Source organism: Colias philodice, chromosome 12 (assembly GCF_061535455.1).
Source record: "Colias philodice isolate Cphi_HAF_F1 chromosome 12, ilColPhil1 Martin Lab GWU primary, whole genome shotgun sequence".
NCBI classification, from domain to species: Eukaryota; Metazoa; Arthropoda; class Insecta; order Lepidoptera; family Pieridae; genus Colias; species Colias philodice.
In genome coordinates this window covers 8,922,223-8,935,604 of record NC_143097.1, presented here as the reverse complement: position 1 = coordinate 8,935,604, position 13,382 = coordinate 8,922,223, and the positions used below count along the sequence as shown (strand labels likewise).

The 13,382-nt window shown below is 34.2% G+C and overlaps 1 protein-coding gene across 2 annotated transcripts in view; it reads left to right on the top strand.

Moving 5' to 3' along the window:
* The window catches only part of Lar (tyrosine-protein phosphatase Lar), a 338,436-nt gene that overhangs the window by 140,696 nt on the left and 184,358 nt on the right, over positions 1-13,382 (top strand). For both annotated transcript variants that reach the window (XM_089701767.1, XM_089701766.1), the window contains exon 3: positions 2,266-2,380. In XM_089701767.1, the coding sequence (XP_089557893.1) occupies positions 2,266-2,380 (115 nt within the window). The remainder of the gene's footprint in view (positions 1-2,265; positions 2,381-13,382) is intronic.

Below are 13,382 nucleotides of genomic sequence, written 5' to 3'. Positions count from 1 at the left end.
TAATAAAATAGAGATGTTTAAAGTATAAACTGTTCTTGACATGCATTCGAGAAAGTTTTGTGAAATAATTGTTTTGCGCGGTTATTTTATTGCTCGAGGCGAAACTCTGTATATATATTATTACGTGGAAGTATTTGGAACAGACAATATAGTTTTAGAAATGAAAAAGTTCTTGTTCTTTTCTCCACGTAAAAAATAATTACATTAAAATATGAATAAAATCAAATATTACGTTATTTATTTATAATGCTATCCGGATTTGATTTCCCTCGTTAGTTAGTTGTAAATCCTATTAAATTTGGCTTAAACGTAGTTGGGTTGAGTCAAACTGCAGTATAGTAATCTTGAAGTGAAATCAAAACGCTCAGACTGGAGTAACATTCATAACAATGAACATTTGACAATGGTCCGTGCAGAGTCGAGCTAAAGTTGTAAAGGTTGTGTCGTAGCGGAAGAGATGCTATAGGAAACGATAGAAAAGAGTTAATTGATGATTGAATTCGAATTTCGTATCAGAAACGTGATGAAGCTATTATTATATCTCATGATTCATGAACAAGTACTAGGATGTGTTTATTTTGTAGCTGAAGTAAAAAGATGTGAAATTATTGCAAGGAATAAGTATCCTGGACGCATAATAGGTGGTATGAGCTAGTTTATACAAACTTTATTTTTAAATCATACGAAATTAGGTTAGTCTTTTGATTTTTGTTATAGAAGCTATTTTAGGTATGTTAATTAGTTTGTAATTAAAAAGTAAATTAATATCCGTGAATCAGAAATTAACATGAAATTCAAAATAAATTATTGAAGCAATCTCTACTTTAATCATTATAATTTTTAGATCAAAGTTTCCTGAGTAATATGAATAATTCATTACATGGAAATTTCTTTGTTTACAGAGAATTTGATATTCCTATTTTTGCATATGTAATGTGTTCCAACGTACAATAATTTCTAACCATCTACTCATACATAATATCGATATTAGTTATAAGTTCAGTTTATTAATATCTATTCAAATAAAGACTAACGATTTGCGTTTATAAATAGGTCCTTCTTGTGATTCGATGGTTAGAATAATTTAAACTTTACAGTCATAATAATAAAATTCGCAATTGCTTAGCACTACCAGTGGAAACTCACGCTTACTATATCACGTAGCAGTGTCGCTTCAAAGGCGAACGTCACACATAAACACGTATTTACTTCGCTACGAGGCTACGATCTAGCATTCCTAATGGCTACTTTCTTCAAATTGCTATTGGTCGATTTAGTAATGCATTCATTTTAAACTAGAATTAGTGTAATAAGTCGGTGGCCTTGTTAGTGTGGAATTGAAAGAAAATGTTTTTACTAAGCTTTTATCTTAATTGAGGTATAAAAAATTTATTTAAGTGCGTGAAAACAGATAGAGTTTATTAACTTTAGCAATTTTTTTGTAATAAAATCAAATTTATTACCTACTTCGTGTTAATTTATCGTTTAAAAGAGTTGAATATGTTACGAAGTGTAATCTCCTGTGATTGCTATTCACACGATTAATTCATACAGTGTTAGCATCCACATAGCATTTAAATGGAAATTTTTAACACCCGCGCGGATAAAATCGAAAAACTGTACAATCCGAGCCTCGCTTTAAATAAACGTTTAATGTTTAATGCGCTGTCCGATTCCGTTTTGTTTTCCGAAATAAAAATACATCAGGACGAAACGGATCATTTAACCGTTCTGATGTATGAACACCCGTGTTGCAGGTCCGGCCGGCGAGCGCTGCGTATGGTTCGGATAAACGGACAAAAATGTGTTTGATCGAGAATAGTGGTAGCCGTAGTGACGTCAGACGAACGTGCAAGTGCCGTGCTTTACAGGGATCCAGTTGAGATACAATAAACACCGACAATGGAATATGGTTGAACGGTCGCCCTGAACTGTGCACCGAACGCAGTGAACGAAAGAAAACCTCAAAAGAAAACTAAACAAAATTCGTTGTACATATTTACCTATAGTTACTAATCGTTGTCCTTTACGATCTTTTTAGAATATATTTCGTGTTTTTTAAATCATCGAAGCGGTTGTCGTATTTTATGTGATATTATTAGGTTAGGGTAAATGTAAGTGGCAAAACTCGGTTGTGATGTGTATAGTGTAAGTAAGTAGAGAAGAGAGAGGGTTCTGATCGTGTGGGTTGGGTTTTGGATTGGGTTTGTCGCGCGGGTTTCCGCGCTGTGATGCCGGTGGGTAGTGACGTGGTATTTGGCGCAGGCGCAGGCGCAGCCCGGCGCCGGTAAGATGCGAGAGCGGCGACGCGCGCGACATCGCACGGCCGCTCTAGTGATCGCATGTCTGCTGTTCTTCACCGCCCAAGCCGACGCTGATGGTGAGTTGTTTTGCAATTTTTTTTAAGCTAGACTAGCAATTGGTTTGCGATTTCTCTTTGCAAGATGAAGTGTGTATCATAGAGTTTATTCTAGATATGGTTTATCACGATACTTATTTTATGATAACTTTTACAAAACTTTACATAGTGATCATTGAAATCTTTTTATCAATGTTTGTAGATTCTTACAAACTTTGAATAATGTAATATTAAATAGCAAATTTAATACTAATGCATTGCGTGATAACCCCTTGTGAATATCAAAGAAATAAATAACGTCATTACGTTTGAATTCGTGGATTGCAAAGAGAAATTCTCGCGAAACAAATGCGAGTCTAGCCACCTAGCACGCTATTAACTTGTAATTTAAGTATTGCAGGAATGTAAAGAACGAACTGACGATGGTAACATTCGAATATAATTACGTGCCAGCAGGAATAACACCTCACAGTAATTATGGTTATAAGTTTATGAGAACGGCGACACTTGTCACGCGTGCATGCTATATCAGATTTTTTTTATGTGCCCCAGGAAGTAATTATACATGGTGATGATATAACTGCAAATTACTATATAGGGTGCGTTGTATAATTATTCGTGAATCGAGTAATTGTATTGTAATTGTAATAATGGGGCTGTGGTGGAGCTTGTTTTGATGGATAACGGAAAAAAAATGTTTTAATATGCTATTCTTAACTTATAACTGTTTTTATACATATTTGTTTTAACATGATTTGTTTAGTAAAACGCTCTTATACCGGTTTGGAAAGTGTTATTGTTGTTGATATCTTATTCAATTTAAATATAAATTTTCGTGTTTCAAAAGTTATATAAAAGCCTCTACTCGTCTTATTACACATTTGAGATATATGGTTATGTAACTCAAGCCATACTTTTCTCAGAGTACAGTAGTGGCGTCTCATATAAATATTGAATCCAAACTTTATTCAAATACTCGCTGTCATGAAACTTTACGTGCTCTATATTACCTCAGTTTTACGCCCACATATTTAGAATTTTACTACGAAACATTCTCTCAACTATTATTTACAATTAAAAAACATTCGATACAAAATTACTTAACCTGGTTAATAAGCTTGAACCAGCTTGGATCCAATTTGAAAATACCTTTATTTAGAGCGCTTGTAACAGCATACTATAATGACATCTCGTGCCATTGTAATAGAGTGGATTTTACAACAATTAACGTGACTGTGACCCGCTAAGGAGAAAATTAACATAATACCCAGTACTTCGTTATTACGCCATGTTAGGAACAGAAGCACGTGAGGGTTAAATAGTGGTTCTATATGAATACTCTCATATTCGGTCATTAGCATAGAGAAAGGCGGTATATTATCATAAAGCTCCAACCAAAAATCGCACCCTGTGTCTCGAGGTCTACCCGACCCGCGCATAATTATCTTTCTTTATGAAAACGAGATGTTAAAATGGTTTCATGCGTTCAAATTAAATGGTGAACCCAGATTACTTTACGGGGCCAGGTGGGATGTTTGGGTCATTAGAGCGGGTTGAATTAAATTGTTTCGAGTCATGATCATCGTCGTTTTATGATCTTCTTTTTGATTATCATGCTTTGTTGCGTACGGTCTGCGTAACGTTTATGTTTGGATAAACAAATTAGACTGTAATCCTAACGCTTCATATTTGTGAAAATGTCTGCATTAGCTCTTTAATAGAATTTATTTATAAAACATTGTAAAAAGCGAATTTTTCATTTCGCATTCAAAACAGATCGAATAGCTCACACATATAATATTAAATCAGACATATTCAATATTATTCAAAAAGACTTTCATCCACTCATATGATGAGAGGGCGGGCGATTGTCTCGTTTTTATTTGATATCAGAACACGTACGTGTCACACAGAGTCGGATATTTAAATCCAACATCCAGTTATTGTTATTTTACTTCTTAAATTGTTATAATGGTATCGTTACTAGCACGCGGCGTGTATCATTTGCATGAGGCAGGGCCGACCGGCTGCGGCGCCCATAAAGCGACCGCCTTCGACTCGTGAACGCAATTAATGAACAAAATGATACAACAACGAATGCCAGCTCCGCGGAATTACCCTTTTTACAAGACCAACAAAGACAAACAGGCTTTTCGGCCTCGCGGTTTCGACATTAATTTTCGATTAAGAATTTTATCGCTCTCGTAAACGGGGGGGAATGTTTTATTGTCTGCACATATTGGAATAAGTAAAAAGATTTCGCATTAGATCTTTACGACGACGCGAGTATGGTGGCAAATATATTACATACGTGACTATATTCGTCTCGATTACGTCGGCTATCGATTCGTTGGAAAAAATAAGTTACGGAGCCGCCAACCGGCTCGGATTTGCATTTTAATATACACGAGGGGATAAGAGGGAATGAACCTGTCATATTGTTCTGGAATGACACATTGAACAGCGGCCGCGAGATAATGTTTGTTTTTCCATAATATTTATCCTTTACTATGCGCGGTACATTGTTCTCCGCCTTGTGGAGTATACTTATAAATAACCGAGTGAAGCTCGCTATGAAAGCTTAGAAAGAAAACACTTGAGGAGTTAATTCATTTTTATCGATGTATTTTGGCTGATGGTATCCGCGTTTTATCAAAAATTATTGATCATTCCAACGCAAAAAATTTTACGCCACAAATACAGTGTAAAACAAGGAAAATTCGGTAAATTTCAATAGTCAGTTATCAACAATGTACACATACATTGATATAATTTTAAACATGTAGGTCCGAACTTTATATATTTTTCAAACATTATTAATTTTTAAATTATACATTATATATAAAAAATCTAAATTGTCGTTTTCAACATAAACTATCCTATTGGTGAGTTTACTGTTCGTTTCACTAAATAGAAGCCTCAATATTGCAACACTAAAAGCACAATAAGAGCACGCTGCTGTTGCGATGTTCGACTCAAAAATGTAATATAGTTAAACAAACGTGCACACAAAGGATTATTGCTTAAAAATCCCATCAGGCAGCTACACGGTATACGATAGATATTAATCTCGGCCCAATAATCGCTTTTGATAAGAGATTTTCCCTCTATTCGCCAGTAATAGAAAGTTTCTGCATGGGTGGATTTTCTTATTTAACTTTAATAAAGTTTACGTTGGATGTGATATCGGGTGTTTTGACAGATCGCCTTGTTATTAGGAACAATGGAGAGTAAATAGCTTGAGCTTGTTTAGGTTCTAGAGATAACAACCTGCAGGTTTCGGGGTTAAATACACGTTTATTTTGCGTCTTAAGTTTTAAATGTTTACTTGTAAGTGTGCGGTGTTGATGGTGGAGAAGATAATTGGCTGAGTTAATCTTGTAAATTATATAAGTACTAGCTTCCGCCCGCGACTCCGTCCGCGCGGATGTCGGTCTTCGCGTGGATGGTTTATTTCTCCATTTTGAGTAACTCTGACAATGACATCTTATAAATATCTATTGGACCCAAATACGGCTAGGCCTATAATAATACGCAACGTGTGTTCGCGGTTCTACAGAACAACGTCTATGGATAAAACTGAAAAATTAAGATTAATTTTTTTTTACGTATTTTTCCAGGATAAAAAGTATCCTATTTTACGCCCAGGATAATAAGGTATAAATATACCAAGTTTCATCGAAATCGAACCGTTAGTTTTTACGTGATGCCTGAACATACAGACAGACAGACAGACAGACAGACAGACAGACAAAAATTTTTTTAATCACATATTTGGGTTTGGTATCGATCCAGTAACACCCCCTGCTATTTATTTTTTCAATATTTTCAATGTACAGAATTGACCCTTCTACAGATTTATTATATGTATAGATGGATCTGTATATTTGTATATCAAATATTTTGATCCATATTAATGTTAATCTACCATATAAAAATAAGTCGGGTTTTCCTTCCTGACGCTATAACTCCAGAACGCACGAACCGATTTCCACGGTTTTGCATTCGTTGGAAAGGTCTCGGGCTCCGTGAGGTTTATAGCAAAGAAAAGGTGTCTCTGGTGGCGAAACGGAGTTCGCCCGGTTTGCTAGTATGTTATATAAAATACAAATAAAAATGCAAATAGCTTCCCCCATTTATTAAAAAAATGAGACAAAGATATCGACATATTATACTCTTATACTACAGCTAAATATACACACTGATAATATTAATCAAAATCATAAACACATACCTAATAGAAATATAAATTTCATATTTGACTATATTTCTTAACGAAAAAATTACGAATGCAACAACTTTTATCTCATATAAACGTTAAACTACCGTTCCAACTAGGCTATCTAAAGAAGCCATCTCCCTATATAATTATTATGTAGCTAACAAAAATTGTCGCATGGTAAACAGCCTTTAGAACGTGTAAACATGATAACACAAGATGCATTCAAGGCAAAATAGTGAGGGAAGATGGGGCGGCGAACAAAAGAGCTTATTAACCCAGCCACTAAGTAATGGACAGATAGGGTTAGTATGACCGAGATAAATTCTCAATTGACAAGGTATGAAGATGTTTTATGAACGGGACGGTGTGGCGAACATTTTTGTGTGCTTGGTGAGATGCTTGATGATTATGTCAAAGGAGATTTAAGAGTAACACTATGTTCATAGCATGCAAATGAATGAATAGAGCAAAGTACGTACTAGTGATTTTGTTTAAAGTTATGTATTCGCGTCTATTGGAAGAATAGTTAAACCTGAAAATTATGAACTAATTATCTTATAATAAATAATGTATCTAACTGAGGGCTTCCATACATTATATTTCATTATATAAAGCTCATTTTATGTTCATAAGCGACACACAAACCACACCGCTGTTAAAATACGCAATCGCCAATTGTAAATTGCCCAAAGCGCATTACCTATCTATCCCCTCTAAGAAAATGTATTAAGACAATCTGAAAACTGCAAGGCAGCGTATCGACTTCGCACCTCTAAACATCGCGTCTCGAGTGTCAAGCAGCGCCTTTGACTCGTCATTCAGCCGGCTTTCATCTCGGCGCGTGCACACAACACGGCTATCGCGCTGAAAGGAGATGTAAACGCGATACGTGAATACTTAACGCCGCCTTTACTTTACCGAAGTTAATGGGACTTGTATGAGCGGGTGAAAGGCCTTATCTCGTGTCGAGCCGTGTAAGCCCTACAGGCTTTTAAACTGTGTGCGCCCAAAAAAGCTAAGACGATCAGTTTGTCTTTGCTGTGTTGTGATGGTTAGGGCTGGGTGAATGGACGAGTACTTTATTAATTGGACGGGTGAATGGTTCTATGGAATACCCTTTTTTGTTGATGATTAAAAAAGTCTATAAATAGAATATATTAACAGCTCTACAATGCATGCAATGTATGCAAGATCCTGAAATAACTTCTGCATTTGGTGATTATTTAAATATGAGAAGAAGTCTGAAAATATAAACTATACAAGAAAATGTAATCTTGAAGCATAGTTCTTTAATGAAATTCACTTGTTTTTTTTATAGAGATCATAAATCTTGTAATAACAAAACCTAACGGCTAACTAGCTCGCACAAAAGACTGCCAGTTATATAATTGGAGGCTTAAATATTTTCATCATGGCGGCCCGAAGCAATTGTTTTCATAGCAAATTGCTAGCGATATTATTCACGGATTTAAGATGAAACCATTTTGATGAAATATGAGGATAGCCTGCTTAACTCCGTATGGAAATTATTTCTTAAAATTATTTTTTATAAGAAGGTATATCGGATTAAAACTTGATTGCATTATCATGATAGTAATTACTTATTAGTGAAGTTAATGAGAATAATATTCTAAGGGCCGATTTTTCAATGCTTGGATAAAACTTACCCGTCCAATAAAGTATTACACGATAATATTAAAATGTCAAGTAAACTGTCAAATACGGGCAATTAGAATACGTTTTAAAAATTGTAGTTTTATGTACATTATTCGACGAATAAGTTTTATCCAAGCATTGAAAAATCGGCCCTAAATCTTAACAACAAACTGTATAGTAGGTAATGAAAATATGCAACCATAAAGCTAAAACATTGTTCACACGTTAGTAACGCGGGGATTTTCGGCCTCGACGCAATTCATCAAAAATTTCTGCGATCGAAAAAATATTGGCATAGACAATACAAAAAGCGAATGACAAATATAGGTTGACAGTTATTATATAACAAGTCGATTTCTAGCACAATTTGCGCGGTAAATCGGCCCCGTCTCTATAGAACTTTTGTTTTTCCATCACTGTACTGTAGGTAGGTACTATATTAATAATGTTTTTGCTTCGAGAAGTTTCGCTAAATTGAAATTGATTGCGGTTATTGGAGTTTGCGATATTAACTGTTGTGCTTGGATATTGTATTGTTTATGGGCTATGTTTAAATTATTTGTTTTGAGGATAAGTTTTTATTGCGAGATGATTTTTATTATGAGAATATAGTGGATATAGTTTGATCAATCGTTTATCGTTAAATCTCATGGATAAAGTATTTGTTGCTCTTTAATATAATTCAGGATTTCGCTGAAAGTCTTTTGAAGTCGATTATATATTGAGTCATTGTGACTATATGATAATCATCATACGCATTTGAAGCAATGGGTTACAGGCAACCATTATCAAACGCACATCGTAATAACATGATAGACGGCTCCATCGATCCAGTTTTTATCGGTCAATCGCGTGACGTAGACAAAAAATAACATCCCACTTTTATTAATACAGCCATATTCATTATTCTCCACTGTTATGGCACTCCCAATCGTAATTTATGGAGCCGCTAAGTAAAACGGCCCGAACTTAAGCTGGCAGGGTCAGAGTGATTAGGCTAATATTTTTAATTATTGTCGCGTGATTGACTGTCGTGACCCGCATGTAAGTATGAACTATATTGTATGAATGTGAATATGTGTTTGTGGGTAGTTGGAGAATCGTTATGGGAAGTGGGTAGTTTTGTCGCTGTATGTAGATATATGTAGTTGTAGGTAGGTATGTAGTCAGCAGGTTTTAATTCTATGGTAAGAATATTAGCGCTTAAACTATATGAGTGCGAATGTGTGTTTGTGGGTAGTTGGAGAATAGATATACGAATGTAAGCGGGTACTTTTGTTAGCTGTATCTATGTGTAGTTGTAGAAATATATATCGTCAGTAAGTTTTAATTATGACGATTAGACAATTAATACGGTTAATTGAAGGAATTAGGGTGGTAATTATGTAATTACGGGTATTTTAAAATGTAGAATTAATTTAATAATTTGATAAAATAAAGCCTATTTTTTGAATTAATTTCAATAATTGTTTCGATTGGGCTTTATTATTTTTAAAAACCTAATCTTTTGTGGAATTATATAGAAAAAATACTTACCCAGGATGTTAATTTTAAATGCGAATAACTAAATAAAACAATTTTAAATATTTTATCCGGTCGGTTTCATTACTCTAGCAAACTAGCCCTTCAAATTTTTAAATTAAACAAAGCATTACCCATTGAGTTGTTTGACATAATAAGTTGAGTCAAAACACTAGAGCACAGCTGTAATAATAAGGGTTCAAAACTGGAGCGGGCACTAAAAGGCAGGTGTGTCCGTTGGCCTTAATTTTGTAACATTTCGACCTAAGGGTCCGCTTTGAAGTGCGCACTTGAAGACATCACACGAATTTATATAAATAACGGTGCCGTTTCAACTAAAATTACAAGTCCACAGATACGGAGCGAAACTAACGAATCTTCTCGTATTTCGTGGATAATTAATCGTAAACAATTCAATTTTGTATCGGTAACAAGCGAAATATTATACTTGTTTATTACCGAAAGCGATTCGAAGAATTGTTCTTATCTGAGTTTTTATTTTGGCAGTAAATGAACGAGTTCACCGAATTATTGTAATGGATCTATTCCTATAAAGATGTATAAGCAGCAAAAATAATAGCAGCAGTAGTCTATATATAAATAAATAATCTTGTTTCTTACTGTAATAATATTCCTCAATATCAACATTAAATTTGATACTCGAAAGTTATATTTTACATTCACCTAACACGGCTGCAACCCGAACCGTGGATTAGCTTTTGTGTTCGCCAATAAAAAACTATTCAAATATGAATGCCATGTACATTGTACACGGGCTCTAATTAAAAGAGGCGCAGTTGCTATTTAATTACTGCACTATCGTGTTCACGCGACGCCTTTCGACGAACACAATGTTTGTCAAAAAGTCTGTTTGTACGTTTCGCAGTCGGTAATTACATAGGATGGGGCGTTAGTATCTCGCGCTGTCGGCGAAATGGGGTGAAAATGTGAAAAATGCATGTGAACACAGGGAGGATTGAATTTGCATGACATCTCGGCGTATGAGAATAGGCGTAAGTGGATTCGGTTGATTAGTCTCGGATTTTGTAGCTACTTAGGGCCGATTTTTCAATGCTTGGTTAAAACTTATCCGTCCAATAAAGTATTACACGATAGTATTAAAATGTCACGTAAACTGTCAAATACGGGCTATTAGAATACGTTTTTAAAATGGTAGTTTTATACATTATTCGACGAATAATTTTTAACCAAGGATTGAAAAATCAGCCCTTAGACGTATACGTAGGTACCTACTTGTCGCGTTATAAAATGTCTCGCGTGATTAAATAATTGAATATTAATGATGGTGTTAATTTAATCTGCATTCATTTGTAAAATAACTTTATTGCAGTTGAAGTAAATTTTAAAGTCAATAAAAGCAGTAAGATAATAACATCATGGCGTAATAAATAACTTCGTTGCAAAACCAAAATCCCACTTCGTCTCAAGTCGATACAATAAAAATGCAATATTATAATTCGTACAATAACAATAGAGCATAATAATATTACGTTCAAACATCGTTGCAGTTACAGTTTGCTATCGCAAGCAATGTAATAGCATCTATTTACGTTCAACGTTCCGACTCGCAAACTGCACACCGACTCCCAGTACAGGCACTTAGTGAACTAGGACTCGTAAACATTTATACGACGCGATAATATCTCGCTTATCATATATCGTAAGCTAAAAATGAGCGAGTGCCGCGGCGCGATATTAAATCGTAACGATATCGTAAAACGTGAAGGCTCCTTGCGGTAGGTTGCGGTCGTCAAATGTTTTTGGTGTTTAATTGCAAGTGTATTGAATGTTGTTAGTTTGCGTAGTGTGGTTGGGATTATGTTTTGATGAAAATTGTTTATTGATGATAATAATTTAACATGACCTATTAAAGTTACGATTATAAAAATTCAAAGCGATTCAAAGTAATTTAAACCACTAGATGGAAGAATCCTTCTCCAGATATCTCCTTTTTAAATGCCATAACTTACTTATTTGGCATAGAATACTTATAGGTTTAACGATCACATCAAACAGAATTGTATAATTTTAAAATTACTGTTTTAAACTCAATGTCGTGAAAAAGTGGTATGTTTTCAAGAGTAAAATCATCGAATCGATTATGGGTAAAGATTGAAAATTTCCTTCTCGGTCACAAAATTAATACACACGGCACATAAAAAGCAATGGAGTTTTGCATTCCATAAAAATATATCGTACACGCTGTGTACTCTATCTAAAATATACCATTATCAGTCTAATCTCCGCGATGTATGTGATTATATTTTATTGAAATTCCTCCAGTTTGCATAAAAAGGCGTTCGCTGTTAAATATTGAGCTGATATGAGATGATAACATGAGTCGACGTTGGGAAATATGCGTAATATTGTTTTATGTGTAAGGGAAACTGTCTAATCACATGGTATTTTTGGTTAAGATAATATAATAAGAAATTATACCTATTATAACGCAACGCCTCTTTTATAAGCTTCACCTGTATTTAATCGAAATATATTATGTAACCTTTTGACTGGATTTTGACCCACTTTTACCAGATTAAATATGAGAAGCGTGTTTTTTTTAACTATATTAGTTATTTAAACGTGAAATGTACAAATGTATTCCGTTTTGCTTTGACCCTTTTACGTTATTTTCCATCGTACACTATGTAAGGTTGTCCTTGAACTTAGCTGTGAAACGATAAAGTTTACGGGTGTTTTCCATGAACCCACCGAGAGGACATAATTGGAAATATTTGTGCTGTTAATACGCCTACGTTTTGAGTAATTTTTAACTTTTGACTGAAATGAACTATTCGTCACAAATAAAACGTTTCTATAAAAAATAAAACTAAAATAATTGGAATGATATATTGTAGCAAAATAATAGTAATTAAATATACATTAAATTTATTTCCCTTCAAATAAACGTCTCTACAATTTAATAATTTAGTCTGAGAAATCATATTATAGCTCTATATTTGATGCAGCCCTTAGTCGCATAGAAGCATCCTGCAAAATTATCCACCCTGAGAGCCTATAACTTGATAAAGTGCAGTTTGAAATTGATATAGCCGATATACGAACTCCAGTAACGCTGTATATTAGTTTTATGAAGAGACTACCAGGATTTGACTGCTATAGGAAAGTATTAAGTAGAATTAAATTGATATTAAAGATTTGATTTGATAAATAAAGGAGGGGTTGATGACCTTTTTTGTTAAGAATTAGGCCCAATCCTTTTTATGGATTTTTTGTTGTTGTTGAATTAGAGTCGGATTATTTTTTTAGGAGACTTTTTTTATTGAATAGATGTCGAGATCTGGGAATGGTACGTAATATTTGTCTTTACACAAGTTTAACTTGGTCGTTCCATGTCTTTTATCTTTATATTAGAAAATTTTATGAAACATAAAATATTTCTATTTAATATTAAATCAACACACTTTTACAGTACCTAGTACTTGGTAGATTTGGTAGAAAATAAGTTGTTTTAGTCATGTTATGAATTCATATTAGATATCTAGTTTTGATATATAAAATGACCTAGATTGGTTTTATTCCACAAAGAATAGTTTTTCAAAACAATTCGTACAGTTTCGAGTATAGCTCGGTCATTCAGAT